The sequence below is a fragment of the Rana temporaria genome, chromosome 13 (assembly GCF_905171775.1).
Source record: "Rana temporaria chromosome 13, aRanTem1.1, whole genome shotgun sequence".
NCBI lineage: Eukaryota > Metazoa > Chordata > Amphibia > Anura > Ranidae > Rana > Rana temporaria.
Genome location: NC_053501.1, coordinates 15,177,251 through 15,193,913, shown reverse-complemented (window position 1 = coordinate 15,193,913; position 16,663 = coordinate 15,177,251). Strand labels below are relative to the sequence as shown.

The 16,663-nt window shown below is 50.9% G+C and overlaps 3 protein-coding genes across 4 annotated transcripts in view; 1 reads left to right on the top strand and 2 right to left on the bottom strand.

Annotated features, from left to right (window-relative positions):
* MLH3 (mutL homolog 3) overlaps positions 1 to 9,279 on the top strand; it is a 21,697-nt gene extending 12,418 nt beyond the window's left edge. For both annotated transcript variants that reach the window (XM_040332813.1, XM_040332815.1), the window contains 8 exons: positions 123 to 195; positions 937 to 1,008; positions 3,186 to 3,291; positions 3,359 to 3,518; positions 3,602 to 3,625; positions 3,850 to 3,922; positions 5,797 to 5,948; positions 9,102 to 9,279. In XM_040332813.1, the coding sequence (XP_040188747.1) occupies positions 123 to 195; positions 937 to 1,008; positions 3,186 to 3,291; positions 3,359 to 3,518; positions 3,602 to 3,625; positions 3,850 to 3,922; positions 5,797 to 5,948; positions 9,102 to 9,278 (837 nt within the window). In that variant the 3' untranslated portion in view covers position 9,279. The remainder of the gene's footprint in view (positions 1 to 122; positions 196 to 936; positions 1,009 to 3,185; positions 3,292 to 3,358; positions 3,519 to 3,601; positions 3,626 to 3,849; positions 3,923 to 5,796; positions 5,949 to 9,101) is intronic.
* Positions 9,241 to 16,663, bottom strand: EIF2B2 (eukaryotic translation initiation factor 2B subunit beta). The gene is made up of 8 exons (XM_040332819.1): positions 16,433 to 16,663; positions 13,763 to 13,883; positions 12,427 to 12,578; positions 12,189 to 12,352; positions 12,024 to 12,119; positions 11,811 to 11,948; positions 9,549 to 9,615; positions 9,241 to 9,476 (listed from the first exon to the last, which is right to left on the bottom strand). The coding sequence occupies exons 1-8, from the start codon at positions 16,596 to 16,598 to the stop codon at positions 9,319 to 9,321; spliced, it is 1,062 nt and encodes a 353-aa protein (XP_040188753.1). The 5' UTR covers positions 16,599 to 16,663; the 3' UTR covers positions 9,241 to 9,318.
* On the bottom strand, positions 13,900 to 16,417 carry LOC120920634 (protein RNA-directed DNA methylation 3-like). The gene is made up of 2 exons (XM_040332820.1): positions 14,465 to 16,417; positions 13,900 to 14,434 (listed from the first exon to the last, which is right to left on the bottom strand). The coding sequence occupies exon 1, from the start codon at positions 15,353 to 15,355 to the stop codon at positions 14,750 to 14,752; it is 606 nt and encodes a 201-aa protein (XP_040188754.1). The 5' UTR covers positions 15,356 to 16,417; the 3' UTR covers positions 13,900 to 14,434; positions 14,465 to 14,749.

The window sequence follows — 16,663 nt, the reverse complement described above, 5'->3', positions numbered from 1 at the left end:
ATGACCAGAAGCCACAGAGGGAATGTTTAGGAAACATTACAGCCCGGCGTTAGTGTGAGGAGATGCTGGACTCTAGAGCCCTCTGATGTTATGTCACATTTTATTCATATTCTTCTTTGCAGGTTCTGCAACAAGTGGACAATAAGTTTATTGCATGCTTGGTTGACACAAAGACTGAAAGGGCAGGAAAATCAGGTGAGGACATGGGGACAGGCAGGGTAAGGGAGGCGGTAGGGTCAGGTGAGGTCCTGGGAGCAGGTGGTGTCATCGGAGTACCTGGGAGAGGGTAGGGCTAGTTGAGAGCCTGGGAAAAGGTAGAGTTAGGCAAGGCCCCAGGAGCCAGCAGAGCCAGGTGATGGGAGGTCCTAGGAGGTAGCAGAGCCAGGTGAGTGGAGGTCCTAGGAGCCAGCAGAGCCAGGTGAGTGGAGGTCCTAGGAGCCAGCAGAGCCAGGTGAGGGGAGGTCCTAGGAGCCAGCAGAGCCAGGTGAGGGGAGGTCCTAGGAGGTAGCAGAGTCAGGTGCGGTCTTGGGGGGGGGGGGGGCAGAGTTGGGTTAGGGCCTAAGAGGAGGGGCCGGAGGTGGATGAGGGCCTGGGAGAGGACTGGTCCAGGCAAGGGCCATGGAGGCGGCAGGGTAAGTGAAAGCTTTGAGTTCATGAGATATCTACAATGAATGGATGTCACCTAAGGAGGAAATCAGAGTGACAACTGACTTTTTTCTTTTTTTTAAAAAAGGCATTGGGTGTAGGTCACGTAGCAAAGTTTTCTTGCTTCATTGCACTGCAAGTGACAGCAATACAAAATCTATCGTTGGGGACTCCAGCAGAGATATCAAGCCATAGTTCCTGTTCCTTCCCCACTCACCCACTCCCACCAGAGATTTCTCAGATAGAATCATTTGAATCCATTTTCGTCTTTTCTAAGTGTGAGTTTTGCAGGTGGGAACCTCTTGGTGTTGGTGGATCAGCATGCAGCTCACGAGCGGGTGCGTTTGGAGCAGCTGATTGCAGGTAAAAAAAAAATATTTATTCATCCTATCTTTTCCAGATAATAAACTAGAGCTCCACCCAAAAGTGGAATCTCAGCTTGTTTGCCCCACATTTTCCACCTTTTGGGGGGCAGGGGGGAGCGGTTACCTGTATTTGACAGGTACCTGCTCCGACTGAGCTGGAAGTTCAGCCCCCCCACCCCCTCTTTCTCCCACAGCCTTCTGGGACACTTCTTAGGTCCCAGAACACTGCAGCCCATTCACAAAGCGCAGTGCATGCACAGTAGGAGAGTGGCTGTGAAGCCGCAAGGCTTTACTGCCGGTTTCCATTAGCCAAGATGGCACCGCCACCACCCATTCTGACATGTTCTTCAGATCTCACGCAGTACAATCCTAAATAGTTATTCTATTTTTTATACTATTATTTCTAAATACATTAAAGTGGAGGTTCCCCCTAAAAAAAAATTCTACTCATACCCGGAAGCCGAGGGATGAAACGGCGATATCGAGGTATGTACGAAAAAAAAAAAGCCAGCCTACCCGCAGTGTAGGCAGTCTTCCGAATGTATTGTTAGAATTTTTTTTTAGGGGGAACCACCCCTTTAAGAAAAGGTATTTCCAGTCTCGGCCACCTAGGCAATTTTGGCATTAGGTGTTTCCCGTGGATTCCTGGAATATCCGTGTCATCTATCCCAGGAGTCTTCAGGAAGCCTGCCGATTGGCAGGTTGCCATAACAATGGGGTGGGAACTTCCGCCACCATTGCTATGGCAACCTGTAATCAACAAAGTGCGACGCGCAGTGTCATTACTGTGCGGGCGCGAGACTTGGAGGTGCATGCTGGGTAGCCAGCTGCATGGAATCCCAGAAATGCGCGGGCTTCAGCTGCCCACATCTTCAATGGCCGCCAGGATCATGTAAGAAATTACTGATTTATAAGTTAAAAAGTAAGAGGGCAGTTATGACCGTATGCTAATTGTATAGTACTATATATAGAGTACGAAGAATCAGGAGGGTGCTTTTATTAAAAAATCACTTAGGAGACTGAAGCTCAGCTATAACAAGCCCCACCGATGCCTCCTTTATCACACGCAGGGGCTGATTTACTAAAAGTGGAGAGTACAAAATCTGGTACAGCCCTGCATATAAACCAATCAGGTTGCATTTTTTTTTTTTTATCAAAGCTTAATTGAACAAGCTGAAGTAAGAAGCTGATTGGCTGCCATGCAAAGCTGTACCAGATTTAGCACTCTAGTTTTTAGGGATGCACCGATATATCGGTGGTCGATACATATCGACCGAAAACAGCTGTTTTGGGGACATGCCGAATAATTGCCGATAATGACTGCTTGTACGATCACCGCTGACTGTCCCGTGTCCTCCTCCGGCCCCCCTCCGTTTTGCTGCAGTCTCTCTCCCTCCGTTTCCCCCTCGGTTTTTCCTTCTCCTCTGTGTCCCCCTCGGTTTTTCCTTCTCCTCTGTGTCCCCCTCGGTTTTTCCTTCTCCTCTGTGTCCCCCTCGGTTTTTCCTTCTCCTCTGTGTCCCCCTTCGGTTTCTCCTTCTCCTCTGTGTCCCCCTTCGGTTTCTCCTTCTCCTCTGTGTCCCCCTCGGTTTCTCCTTCTCCTCCGTGTCCCCCTCGGTTTTTCCTTCTCCTCCGTGTCCCCCTCGGTTTTTCCTTCTCCTCCGTGTCCCCCTCGGTTTTTCCTTCTCCTCCGTGTCCCCCTCGGTTTTTCCTTCTCCTCTGTGTCCCCCTCGGTTTTTCCTTCTCCTCTGTGTCCCCCTTCGGTTTCTCCTTCTCCTCTGTGTCCCCCTTCGGTTTCTCCTTCTCCTCTGTGTCCCCCTTCGGTTTCTCCTTCTCCTCTGTGTCCCCCTTCGGTTTCTCCTTCTCCTCCGTGTCCCCTTCGGTTTCTCCTTCTCCTCTGTGTCCCCCTCGGTTTCTCCTTCTCCTCCGTGTCCCCCTCGGTTTTTCCTTCTCCTCCGTGTCCCCCTCGGTTTTTCCTTCTCCTCCGTGTCCCCCTCTGTGTTTCCTTCTCCCCCCATGTCCCCCGCCGTGTTTGTCCGTGGTGTGCTGGCAGACATCTACACTGCATTGTGCATGCTCCAGTCTCTAGCTGGTGGTTGCTGCAGCATCCATTATTTTAGAGCCTATTTCAGGAACGTGTAGATTGGGAATATGGAAGTTTACCTTTATCCCACACAGACTCCTACGAGCCATCATCAGAAGACGGTGGAAGGAAACTAAAGGTTTCCATTGTGAATCCCCCGCTAGAGCTGGACATAACAGAAGAACAGAGCCGCCTCCTCAGGTATGTCATGTTGTTCATCTCCCGCTATGGTTCAGTTTCTCCAACTCATGGAAACCTCTTTGTTCAGGATACGCGCAGGTGCCCTGCAGCGGGTTGGACTGTCCCTCTCATTTCCTGCCAGCTGCTCATCCCGGGTACTGGTCAGCGAGATCCCCCAGTGTTTTGTGGAGAAGAAGGTCAGTGAAACACAACGGAGGAGAGTGATGATGGCCAGGAAGATGGTGGAGGTGAGAACCAGGACAATGTGAGCTGATTTGCTTAGGGGATTGAGAAAGATGACTTTTACTTTATCTCATTTCTCTTTTTTCAGGAGTTTCTGCAGGAAGAGGTGCAGGTGAGTCTCAGGGACACAAAGCTGTTGTAAAGCTTTTTGTTGTAGGAAGCATAGAGGATTGAGTAATATGGTGTGCAGCATGTATATTGGGCAGCATTATGGGATGTCTGCTGGGGCTGCAGCGGGGTGTGCAGTGTCTGTACAGCGCATTCTTGTCAGGCTCTGGGGAGGGGTAGATTATCCTGTTACAAAAGATCTGTTACTTACTCTCATTTTTCCCTCAGCAATCTCCAGGAGCTCCACTTGGACCTCTTCCAGGGACAGTTTTAAAGGTGCTGGCATCTCAAGCCTGTCACGGTAAGGACAGTCTGTAGTGTTCAAGGTTCCATGGGGGTACAGAGGGTGTTATTTAATAAGCCAACTGTGCAAAAGACTAGAAACCACCCCAACCTATAACTGGCCTTTGCAGCAAAGTGCACATGGAAGGGCGATAGGTAGGGAGACCGCCGCTCCAGGTGAGCACAGGCAGGTAATCAATGTCCACTCAGGAATCACACGGGTGCTGGCAATGCATAGAATTAAGCAGGTGGGAGAATGGATGGACAGCCGCACTCCAAAAAGTCTTGTTGAAAAAAGACGTGCTCTTTATTGTAAAAAGGAAAAAATGCACAGCACACAACAGCATACAGTGGGATAGACAACTGACGCGTTTCGCATTAACAACTAATGCTTAGTCATAGCACAAGGAAGGGCAAAGCATATCACAAACAAACCGATTTCCGAGAACACTTACCTGCCAGCCTGCAAAACAACCAAATTGGCCCTGTCTAAGGCCCCCTTCACACTGGGGCTGGAGGTGCAGTGGCGGTAAAGCGGCGCTATTTTTAGTGGCGCTGTACCATCGGAATTTTGGCGGTATTCGGCCGCTAGCGGGCGCAAAAGGGTTAATATTGGCCGCAATACGCCTCTGCAAGGGCGCATTGCCGGCGGAATAGCCACGGTTTCCTACTGCTTTCAATGGGAAGAAGCGGTGGAGGAGCATTAAACACACCGCTCCAAAGATGCAGCTAGCAGGACTTTTGGAGCGATCCTGCTAGCGCACCACTCCAGTGTGAACGCCCTTGGGCTTTCACACTGGAGAAACAGCAGCCGCTGTTTCAAGTCGGTTTGCAGACGCTATTTTTAGCGCAATAGCGCCTGCAAACCGCCCTAGTGTGAAAGGGGTCTTACAGTTTCTTTTTAAAAAACAGATTTTGTTTTGTTTGCACATTTATGCAAATATATGCATGAGCTGCTGTGCCAATGCCAAGGCTCCTCTGTATATACTGTGGTCCTAACTCTAAATGTCCAGAGCCTCCATAATAATTGCACATATAAGAACGAATATATTAAGGGCAAGTATGTGTGGAGGGAGCCCACCCCTCCTTAAACGCACAGGGAAGCACGTGATGCCCAGCAAAAGCGCATTAGCAGCGGAGGGATCCAGTGCGTCCCCGCACAGAGTTTAGCCAACTGTACAAAAAACTGGCAACCACCCCAACCTATAACCTCCTATGTGCTCCTACTATGGAAATTTAGCCTGAGGATTGCAGTATATACAGAGGTCCCTTGGCGTGGAAACTGCGGCTTGCGTAATATTTGCATACAAAACCCTCTGTTTTTAACGTAAAGCGTTAGACAGGGACAATTTGGTTGTTTTGCAAGTTGGCTCAAATCTTTTCTTTGTTTGTGGTGTTATTTAAAAAGGAATTTGCCGGCTGATGCTGTCCTAGGTGGTGTACATTTGGTATCTCTCCACCTGTGGCAGGAGCCGGCACTATACAGGAAGCATTGGCTTATGCAGCTCTGCTCCGCAGCTGCTTGCTTTTCGCTATCGCTGGCTTCATTCACAACACTGGCATGGCAGGCCGGCAACCTGCAATCTGGGCTTGCCAACCCGCCATCCCAAAGCGGGAGGTCACGGGCCACATGGGGCCCCCCGGGGACACTAGTTGAGCACCCTTGCCATAGACATTTGTTTGGCAGACAACCAAGTCCGACTAGACTGTCTGCTGGGGATCCTGAATTTTACACATGAAGGCCCCTCTGGATTAGGGTTTTCAAATTATGTACAGAATTACATTTACCTTACCTAAACTGGGAGCCGTTTCTTGGTGGACATCTTCCATGTGGTGATGGGAAGGGAGAGTTACTCTTGGGTCTGATATGAATTTCATCTTGTTTTTTTGCAGGCGCCGTGAAGTTTAATGATCCTCTGAGTATGGATGAGTGTCAACACTTGGTGCGCTGTCTGGCACAGTGTTCCCTGCCCTTCCAGTGTGCACATGGAAGACCGGCCATCCTGCCTCTCGCAGATCTGCTTCACCTGCAGTCGGAGGACCAGGTATTCTAACAGCTACCCATCATTCTCCCAACACCCATGGGGGCTACACATTGCACCTTGCTGCTCCACATTGCACCTGTCAGCAGGCCTAAAGCTTTGTATCTGGAGCCAATGAAATTGTACAAGACCAAAAATCATATTACCCAAACACAGTACAGTGGAACCTGGGATTACGAGCATACTCCTTTCCAGGAGAATGCTCGTAATCCAAAGTACTCGCATATCAAAGCGAGTTTCCCTATTGAAGTCAATGGAAACGAAAATAATTAGTTCCGTATTGACTTCAAATGGTATGCAATACCGCATGCAGCCAGAGGTGGTGGGGCGCCGGAGAGCCTTGAAAACGGCCCGAGGACACCTCGGCAAACCTCAGAAAGACTCCGTTCCCGAGGTTTGCCAAGGTCAGCCGAACTGTCCTCTGGCCTTCCCCCCCCCCCACCTCAGGCCAAACACGGTACTGCACACCGCTTTGGCCTGAATCCTGCTCGTATTGCGAGACAACACTCGCAAACCGAGTTAGGATTTTTTTTAATACAGTGCTCGTATTGCGAAACACTCGTTAACCGCGTTACTCGCAATCCGAGGTTCCACTGTAAAACCAACTAGACCAGGGGCTGACCCACTTCTAATAACCAGGAAGGCATATTGGTTCACAGGGGGGGGACACTCTCCTGCCGCTGATAAGTGATATTGCGGCGAATCCGCGCAGAGACCACTTTTATCTGTAAAGGCCCGTACACACGGTCGGACTTTTTGCCAACAAACTTCAAAATCTGCAAGTTTTCAAATTGGTCCGATGGTGTGTACGCTCCATCGGACCAACTTTTTCAGGTTTCATCGGACAAAAAGTTCGGTCTGCAAACAAACAACAAACTTTACGTCAACAAAAGTCCGATGGTGCCTAGTCTGACTGTGTGTACAGCAAGCAATCGGACTTTTGTACAAAGTACAAACGCGCATGCTCAGAAGCAAAGACCATCCGGAAGCGTTCTGTCTGGTAAAACTAGCGTTCGTATTTGAAAGAGCACATTCGTGACGCGGCAAGTTCTGAAATCAAGAAAAGCAGCGCACATTCTCTTCTTCTTTATAATGTGATAATACTAAAAGCTGCTTTGCTGGTGATACTGACGGAGTAAAAACAAATGTCTTTACTTTGGATTAGTGTATTTTGGTTATATGAATCAAACATATTTTTATTTTTTTTGTGGGTCAAGTTAGCACAACCCCATTGCGCAACATGTCTGCTTGACGAACGGACGTTCAGAAACGAACAAAATTGCACGAAACTGAAAATCGCGAATGCACACAGACGAAACCTCTACTAACACTCAATTAGCAGGAGGAGCCCAAAGGGTGACGCCGGAGAATTGAACTTCCTCTTTTAAACTCTCTTCCGTACATGGAAACGTCACTATGTTCGTGTTTGTTGCCGAAAATGTCCGAGCGTGTGCATGCTATGGGTGTGACCGGACAACTCCCTTTGGACAAAAATCCAAGGGAAAGTTTGTTTGATGTCCGACCGTATGTACGAGGCTTAAGAGAACCGCCGGCTCTTGAAGAGGCTACCGGGGTTATGGTAGCTAGCTGCTACCATAACAACGGTATTCCTCTTCTAAGACAGGACGTATATAGTCAGGCGGGAAGGAAGCGGATAAACGCAGAAGCAAAATAGTGTTATTACACAGCTGCTCTGTACAAACAGGAAGTGGTTGGAGCTGCCCTGTCCTAGTTCTCTATTGTTTCCCAGTGCATTATGGGATACAGGAACCTCCACTGCCTCCTGCCTCGTCCTAGCTAACACTTTATAAACGATTCAGATGTTGTTACAGAGCATTACCATTAAAATCAGTGGAGGCAGCTGAGAGCTATCAATGCCTCATGAAAGTGACATGCTGCTTAATTTTTACAGAAGTGCTATATTGTTGAGAGTGACTGATGCTTTATTCAAAATGAAATGGTAGGAGTTCTCAGCCCCATTGGAGTGCACATAACCTGTGCTGGAAACAGCCAATTAAATATAACTGTGGTGTACAATATACACTCACCAGACACTTTATTAGGTCCCCCTTGCTAGTAGCGGGTTGGACCCCCTTTTTGCCTTCATTCTTCGTGGAATAGATACAACTCAGAGATTTTGCTTCCACCACATCCCAAAGGGTCTCTATTGGATGAGATGTGGTGAGTGTGGAGACCATTGGAGTCCAGGGACCTCATTGTCCAGTGGTGAGATGATTGGAGCTTTTTGACATGGTGACATTATCCTGCTGGAAGGAGCCATCAGAAGATGGGGACACTGTAGTAATAAAGGGATGGACATGGTCAGCAACAATACTCAGGTAGGTTGTGGTGCGTAAACGATGCTCAATTGGTACTAAACTATTTGTTTATAGCGCAAAAAATAAAAACCGCGTGATCAAATACCACCAAAAGAAAGCTTTATTTGTAGGAAAAAAAAGGACGCCAATTTTGTTTGGGAGCCATGCCGCACGACCGCGCAATTGTCTGTTAAAGCGACGCAGTGCCGAATCGCAAAACCTGGCCGGGTCCTTTAGCTGCCTAAAGGTCCGGGTCTTAAGTGGTTAAAGACCATAAAGAGGACCTGTCATCCCTTTACTTCTATCACAAGGGATGTTTACATTCCTTGTGATGGAAATAAAAGTGATAAAAAAAAAAAAAAAGTGAGTGTAAAATATAATAAAGAAACTTTTTTTTTTTTTATATATATACACATTTAAAAGCATCCCCTCCCTCCATGCTCATGCACAGAAGCAAAATACATTGAAAATGCATGTGCAAGAACGCAAAACGCACTGCAGAAACCGATCAAAAGCAAACTGCACCGGTGTGATTGAGGCCTAAGGCTAGCGAAAGACTAGGTTAAACTTTTCCCAGCAGAGGTGAAGAAAGGGCATGAATTCATAGAACACTAGATTAACCATTTTCTAACTACCCCATAGCAGTTTTTACACTGCCCCAGTCCCCTTTAGCCAGAAATATAACCCAATTGTTCCTGAATTCCTGTGACCCTCAATGGATGACGCACAAATCACTGTACAATTTGGGAACAAAAAGACAAGCCAGCAGCTGGTGAATAGGTGGATTGGGCACCGGATCCCAGGATTTGCTTTAATTGCTCTCACTTTCTACCATCAGGTTTCTCCAAAGCCCAACCTGAGCCGTCTGCGACGCCACTACAAGGCCTGGCGGCTCTTTGGCGCAGGGTCGTCTTGTTCCATGGAGCAGCCAATCAGAGCAGAGACTCATCCAGATACACAACACTCGAAGGCTGAAGTGGAGTGTAAAACACACAATACAATATTTATTTCTTGAATTCAGTCTTCATGTGTTTATTAGTGCATATACGGCGGTATCACAGGTCATTGTCTGCAGGGTGGTAGAGTTCACTCATCAGACGGTAAATGTATGATGGAGCGTTCCCTCCGATGTTGGTTATGAACAGTGTGATCAGCTCCGCAGGGACATGGTCAAAGATGGGACAGTGAGCACTAACTTTGGACAGAATCTCACCTGCAAAGAAAAGATGTGTTACTCTCCATATACACAGTGCACAGCTGTGGAGCAGAAAAGAGCGCCCCCTACCTTGTGAGAATGGGAGAACTTCTTGTGGAGACACAAACTTGTGGAAGGAGTCTTCTTCATTTGGGAACTGAGGAAGGGAAAAGACAGTACTGTTACCACCAACATTCATCCCCATCCAATTAATAAAATGAGGGAGGGGCCACACAAACTGACACAGAGGGTGAGGGAGGAGCCACATACAGCGAGGGAGGAGATAAAATGACAGAGGATGAGGGAGGAGCTACACAAACTGGCACAGAGGGAGGGCCCACAAAGCGAGGAAGGGGCTGGCCAAACTGACAGAAAGGGAGGGGCCACAGACTGATGGAAAGGGTGAGAGGAGGAGCCACATACAGCAAGGCAGGAGATAAACTGACCGAGGATGAGGGAGGGGCCACATAAAGCAGGGTAGGAGCCAGAAAAACTGACACAAAGGCTGCTTTCACATTGAGGCGTGCAGCCGCGGTGACGGTATAGCCGCGCTATTTGTAGCGCGGCTATACAGTCGTATTTACCGCAATATTCGGGCGCTAGCGGTGAGGTTTTAACCCCCGCTAGCGGCCGAAAAAGGGTTATTTTGCCACGCTTTCCCATTGATTTCAATGGGAAGGAGCGGTGAATGAACCGCTCCTATACCGCGGTAAAGATGCGGCTAGCAGGACTTTTGGTGCGCTCCTGCTAGCGCACTGCTTCAATGTGAAAGCCTTCGGGCTTTAACATTGAACACTACAGGGCATGATTTTTCATGCGGTATAGCAGCGCTATTTTTAGCGCTGTACCGCATGAAAAACGCCCCAATGTGAAAGGGGCCAAAGTGAGGGAGAAGCCAGACAAACTGACAAAGAGGGTGAGGGAGGAGCCACATACAGCAAGGAGGATAAACTGACAGCGCGTGAGGGGCCACATAAAGCAGGGAAGGAGCCAGCCAAACTGACACAGAGATTGGGGGGAGGAGCCATATACAGAAAGGAAGGATATTAAACTGTTTGAGGAGGAAGGAGGGGCCACAAAGCAAGGGAGGAGCCAGACAAACTGAAACAGAGGGTAAGGGAGGGACCATAAACACAGACAAAAAGGGGAAAGGAGGGGATTGCAAAAAGTGACACAGAAGATGATGGAGGGGCCACATACAGCAAGGGGGGAGATATACTGACTGAGGATGTGGGAGGGGCCACATAAAGCAGGGAAGGAGTGAGACAAACTGACACAGAACGTGAGGGTGGAGATAGACTGACAGGAAATGAGAGGAGCCAGACAAAGAGGGTGAGGGAGGAGCCACATACAGCAAGGGAGGGGATAAACAGAGAGAAAGAGGGAGGAGCCACGTAAAGCAAGAGAGGGGCCAGACAAACTGACACAGAGTGAGGGGAGGAGATAAACTGACAGAGGATGAGGGAGGGGCCACATAAAGCAAGAGAGGGGCCAGACAAACTGACACAGAGTGAGGGCGGAGATTGACTGACAGGAAATGAGAGGAGCCAGACAAACTGACAAAGAGGGTGAGGGAGGAACCACATACAGCAAGGGAGGGGATAAACAGAGAGAAAGAGGGAGGAGCCACGTAAAGCAAGAGAGGGGCCAGACAAACTGACACAGAGTGAGGGGAGGAGATAAACTGACAGAGGATGAGGGAGGGGCCACATAAACTGACACAGAGGGTGATGGGGGGGTTTGAGCTACACACAGAAAGAGGCGATACACTGACAGAGGATGAGGGAGGGGCCACATAAACTGACACTGGGGGGGAGTTTGAGCTACACACAGAAAGAGGCAATACACTGACAGAGGATGAGGGAGGAGCCAGACAAACTGGGTGAGATAGGAGCCACATACAGCAAGGGGTTGGATAAACAGAGAAAGAGGGAGTGGCCACATAAAGCGGGGAAGGAGCCAGCCAAACTGACACAGAAATTGAGGGGAGGAGCCACATACAGAAATAGAGGAGATAAACTGTTTGAGGAAGAGGGAGGGTCCACAAAGCAAGGGAGGAGCCAGACGGTAAGGGAGGGACCATAAACACAAACAAAAGGTTGAAGGAGGGCATTGCACAAAAAGTGACACAAGATGATGGCGGGAACACACACAGCAAGGGGGGGAAAGGCACAAACCGATACATGGCCAGGGAGGAGGGAAACAAAGTGAAGGTGGAGCCACAAAAACTGACACACTTGGTGAGGGAGGAGCCTACAAGCCGACAAACGGAAGGAAGAACAGGCCACAGATACTAACAAGTTACAGAAACTTCTGGTATTATCACCAACATTGCCCACACTTAGGATGTACCTGTGGTGAGAGTTTGAACATGGGCGCGCACACTATGAGCGGAGTGGAGTGATGCTTTGCGGCCAGAGCCAATGCATGCGTCCCGGACACTGCGCGTAGGGAGCCGTTAGCCAGGATGGTCTTGGTGCCAATAATAACCTGAGAAAGAAGGGATATCGTCACTTTCCACACACAGATCTGGCCAGACTAACATCACCCTTCCCCCCCACTCACTTTATTCACACGGGACATGACTGCAAAGATGGCAGCATCTGTGATGACTGTAGTCTCTATACCCGCTTTCGCCAAACTGACCGCCATTTCGTGACCCTAAAAACAGGAAGTGTCAGCGGTGGGGAGTAGATGACCTACCTTGAATGTAGAGTCCCCTCTACTTACCTGACAGAAGGGGGCGCACTCCGCCACTATAACATGGAATGTTCTCTTACGGGCAGCCTCCTGCAGAAAACGCAGCACAGTCCGTGAACTCCCGATCGTCATGATCACCTCGTTGGAATGGATGTGTTCCTTGGCCTGGGTCTCAATGTTGTCGGTGGTGCCCTCTGCCGGGAGACATTGACCAATTAGAAACAGACCTAGTGGGGAGAGACGTTCACATGCCTAGGCAGATTATTACCCAGTTCCACGAGCAGCTCGTTTACGGCTTCGATCACATTGGCTTTTAGCAGCGGGAAGAAAGTGCTGAAGTCCTCGCTGAGCCCCTCCTCCACCATCACCAGCTTGTGGAGCGATTCCTGCTGGTCATTCTCCTCACTGCAGCCGCGCAACCTGCGCACAAGATGGACGCTAATTAGGTGGCAAATTATTTATTCACTTAAAGACCATGGCCATACAGTGGGTTATGATGTGTATAATACATTTAGTCCACAACTTAGTGCAGGAAATGTTTAAGGGGCACAAAGGTTGATTGTATGGGGGCGTGTCAGCAAGAGGCAGAGAAACAACCATACACTGATCTTCCCAGTGCAAAGCTGTGCGGGGGGGGGGGGGGGGGGGGGGGGGGCGCGTCAGCCCAGGTCTTGGTCATTGGAAAGAGAATGAAGCCATCATGCTAATCCCATGTCTTAACTTCTATCTCTGGAACAAGCATAGAGATCAAGGCCCAGATTCTCAAAGGGCTTACGACGGCGCAATACCATGTACGCCGTCGTAAGTCCTAATCTGGGCCGTCGTATCTATGCGACTGATTCTTACAATCAGTTACGCATAGATAACCATTAGATCCGACAGGCGTAAGGCTCTTACGCCGTCAGATCTTAAATGCAATTTTTTTTTTGCCCGCTAGGTGTCGCCTACTTTTTTTTCCCGTCAAGTATGCAAATTAGCTAGATACGCAAATTCCCGAACGTACGCGCGGCCGACGCAGTGAAGTTACGACGTTTACGTTAGGCTTGTCCCGGCGTAAAGTTGTCCCTGGGTATATGAGGCGCAATCAATGTTAAGTATGGCCGTCGTTCCCGCGTCAAAATTTGTAAATTTACGTCGTTTGCGTAAGTCGTCCGTGAATAGGGCTGGACGCCATTTACGTTCACGTCGAAACCAATGACGTCCTTGCGACGTCATTTGGAGCAATGCACCCTGGGATATTCTTCGGAAGGGCGCATGAGCAGTACGTTCGGCGCGGGAACGCGCTTAATTTAAATACTACACGCCCCCTACCCGCCTAATTTGAATTAGGCGGGCTTGCGTCGGGTGATTTACGCTACGCCGCCGCAACTTTACAGGCAAGTTCTTTGTGAATAAAGCACTTGCCTGTAAAACTTGCGGCGGCGTAACGTAAATGAGATACGTTACGCCGCCACAGAGATACGCCGATCTCTGTGAATCTGGGCCCAAGAGTTCAGACTTCAATGGCTTCATGCTCGCTCCAGGTCAGACATGGCAGTCCTCATGGTACAGAGTGTGGCGGGGGGGGGGGGGGGGGGGGGGGGGGTATGATTGAGGCTCCTCACCTGCCATACTCCTCACGTATGAGTTTCAGCACCCGGCGCACCATGTTGCCTACGGTGGTCTCCGAAGGCTGTGCAGCCGTCATCCTTCTCCCTTCCCTTCGGATAATGTCCATCAGCTCTCCTAGAGGAATGAGAGATGTTACACAAGTGAAGACCAAACTGCCCACCCCAATCCTGGGAGTGACCCCCCATGCCCACCGCACATTGCAAGGGTGATCCCATCATCTACAGGGAGGGCTTCTCACCATCTGTCCCCATTGCGGGGGGGTGGACCCTGTCATTTGTCCTCATCCTGGGGCGTGACCATGCTTGTCCCCCCTCGTCACCGGGGTGACCTTCTGTCTGCCCCCTCTCCCCCATTATCTGCCCTCATACTGCTGGTGACTTTGCGGTCTATCCTTTTTCTGGGGGTGATCCCGCCATCCTCTCTTGTCATGGGGGCGACTGGCCATCTATTCTTGTCCCAGAGATGACCCAAATCATTTGTCCTCATTCCGGGGATTGACCTTACTGACTGTTCACCCTCATCCTGGAGGTGACCCCACCGTTATCCCCAGCATCTACATTCATCCCAATGGTGACCCCGCTGTCCATCCTTTTCCTGGAGGTGACCACATCTTCCTCCCTCATCATAGGGGGTGACATTCCAACTGTCCTCGTCCTGGAGGTGACCTCATTGTCCTTCCTTGTCATGGAGGTGACCCCGTATCCACCCGCAATACAAGGGTTCCCCTCCTCTTCCTTATTACAGAGGTGCCCCCTAAAATCTGCATTCATCTCGATGGTGACCCCGCAGTTCATCCTTTTTCCCCCGAAGGTGACCACATCTTCTTCCCTCGTCATGGAGGTGACCCCACTATCCACCTGCGCTACAAGGGTTCCCCTCCTCTCTCTTTTTACAGGGGTTCCCACTAACATTTGCAGTCATTAAAATGGTGACCCCGCTGTTCATCCTTTTCCCGGAGGTGACCCCACCATCGTCCCTCGTCATGGAGGTGACCCCACCATCGTCATCGAGGTGACCCCACCATCGTCCCTCGTCATCGAGGTGACCCCACCATCGTCCCTCGTCATCGAGGTGACCCCACCATCGTCCCTCGTCATCGAGGTGACCCCACCATCGTCCCTCGTCATCGAGGTGACCCCACCATCGTCATCGAGGTGACCCCACCATCGTCCCTCGTCATCGAGGTGACCCCACCATCGTCCCTCGTCATCGAGGTGACCCCACCATCGTCCCTCGTCATCGAGGTGACCCCACCATCGTCCCTCGTCATCGAGGTGACCCCACCATCGTCCCTCGTCATCGAGGTGACCCCACCATCGTCCCTCTTCATCGAGGTGACCCCACCATCGTCCCTCGCCATCGAGGTGACCCCACCATCGTCCCTCGCCATCGAGGTGACCCCACCATCGTCCCTCGTCATCGAGGTGACCCCACCATCGTCCCTCGTCATCGAGGTGACCCCACCATCGTCCCTCGTCATCGAGGTGACCCCACCATCGTCCCTCGTCATCGAGGTGACCCCACCATCGTCCCTCGCCATCGAGGTGACCCCACCATCGTCCCTCGTCATGGAGGTGACCCACCATCGTCCTTCTTCATCGAGGTGACCCCACCATCGTCCCTCGTCATGGAGGTGACCCCACCATCGTCCCTCGTCATCGAGGTGACCCCACCATCGTCCCTCGTCATCGAGGTGACCCCACCATCGTCCCTCGTCATCGAGGTGACCCCACCATCGTCCCTCGCCATCGAGGTGACCCCACCATCGTCCCTCGTCATGGAGGTGACCCCACCATCGTCCTTCTTCATCGAGGTGACCCCACCATCGTCCCTCGTCATGGAGGTGACCCCACTATCGTCCCTCGTCATGGAGGTGACCCACCATCGTCCCTCGTCATGGAGGTGACCCACCATCGTCCCTCGTCATGGAGGTGACCCACCATCGTCCTTCTTCATCGAGGTGACCCCACCATCGTCACTCGTCATGGAGGTGACCCCACTATCGTCCCTCGTCATGGAGGTGACCACACTATCGTCCCTCGTCATGGAGGTGACCCCACCATCGTCCCTCGTCATGGAGGTGACCCCCACCATCGTCCCTCGTCATGGAGGTGACCCACTATTCACCCACATTGCAGGGGTTCTCCTCCTCTCCCTTATTACAGGGGTGCCTCCTAACATCTGATTTCATCCTGATGATGACCCCGCCACCCATCCCTTTTCGTGGAGGGGACCACATCTTCCTTCCTCGTCATTGGGGTGACCTGCCATCCACCCTTATTACAGGGGTGCAGCTCTCAACTAATGACCGCTCTTATCCTGGGGGTGACCCCCACTGTCCGCCTTCAACCTGGGGTGACGAACACCTGGGACACTCCAAAGAGAATAGTAATGTGGTACACATAGTGTCCCCTTATCCTCCTGGCAAGTGTCAAGCCCTGTTTCGGGCCACATTCCTCGCTGAATAATGTGTCCGGGTTTCAGGTCAAAACCCGGACTGTCCGGGTGAATCCCGGACAGGTGGCAACCCTACGATGACCCGGTCACCCATCCTTGTCTCGGAGGAGACCTCTTTGTCACAGGGGTGACCCGCAGTCTATCCTCATCATTGTGGTGACCCCACTGCTTGCCCTTCGCTCCTGTACACCCACTGGGGGCCTCACCCGCGTTGCCCCATCTGGCCTGAGCGATAATACGGCGAAGAAGGCCCACAGTCTCTCGGGCGGTCTCCTCCGAACTCGAGCGCCCTCCCCCCCTCTTCAGGCCAGTGATGAAAGCTTCAATCCGCTCCGATAACTCCGATTCCTTCTCTGATCCGCCCGGCGGCATGATGACAACCGTGACCAGGAGTACCAAGATGGCCGACGGAGGAGAAGAAACATGGCGGCGTTGTA

Coding starts and splice junctions, on each gene's coding strand:
- LOC120920634 (XM_040332820.1), bottom strand. CDS start 15,355: ATGGTGGGTCACCTCCATGACGAGGGACGATGGTGGGGTCACCTCGAT.
- EIF2B2 (XM_040332819.1), bottom strand. CDS start 16,598: ATGCCGCCGGGCGGATCAGAGAAGGAATCGGAGTTATCGGAGCGGATT. Junction 13,884..16,432: donor GGCCAGATGGGGCAACGCGG/GTGAGGCCCCCA, acceptor TCATTCCTCTAG/GAGAGCTGATGGACATTATC. Junction 12,353..12,426: donor CGAGCTGCTCGTGGAACTGG/GTAATAATCTGC, acceptor GTCTCCCGGCAG/AGGGCACCACCGACAACATT.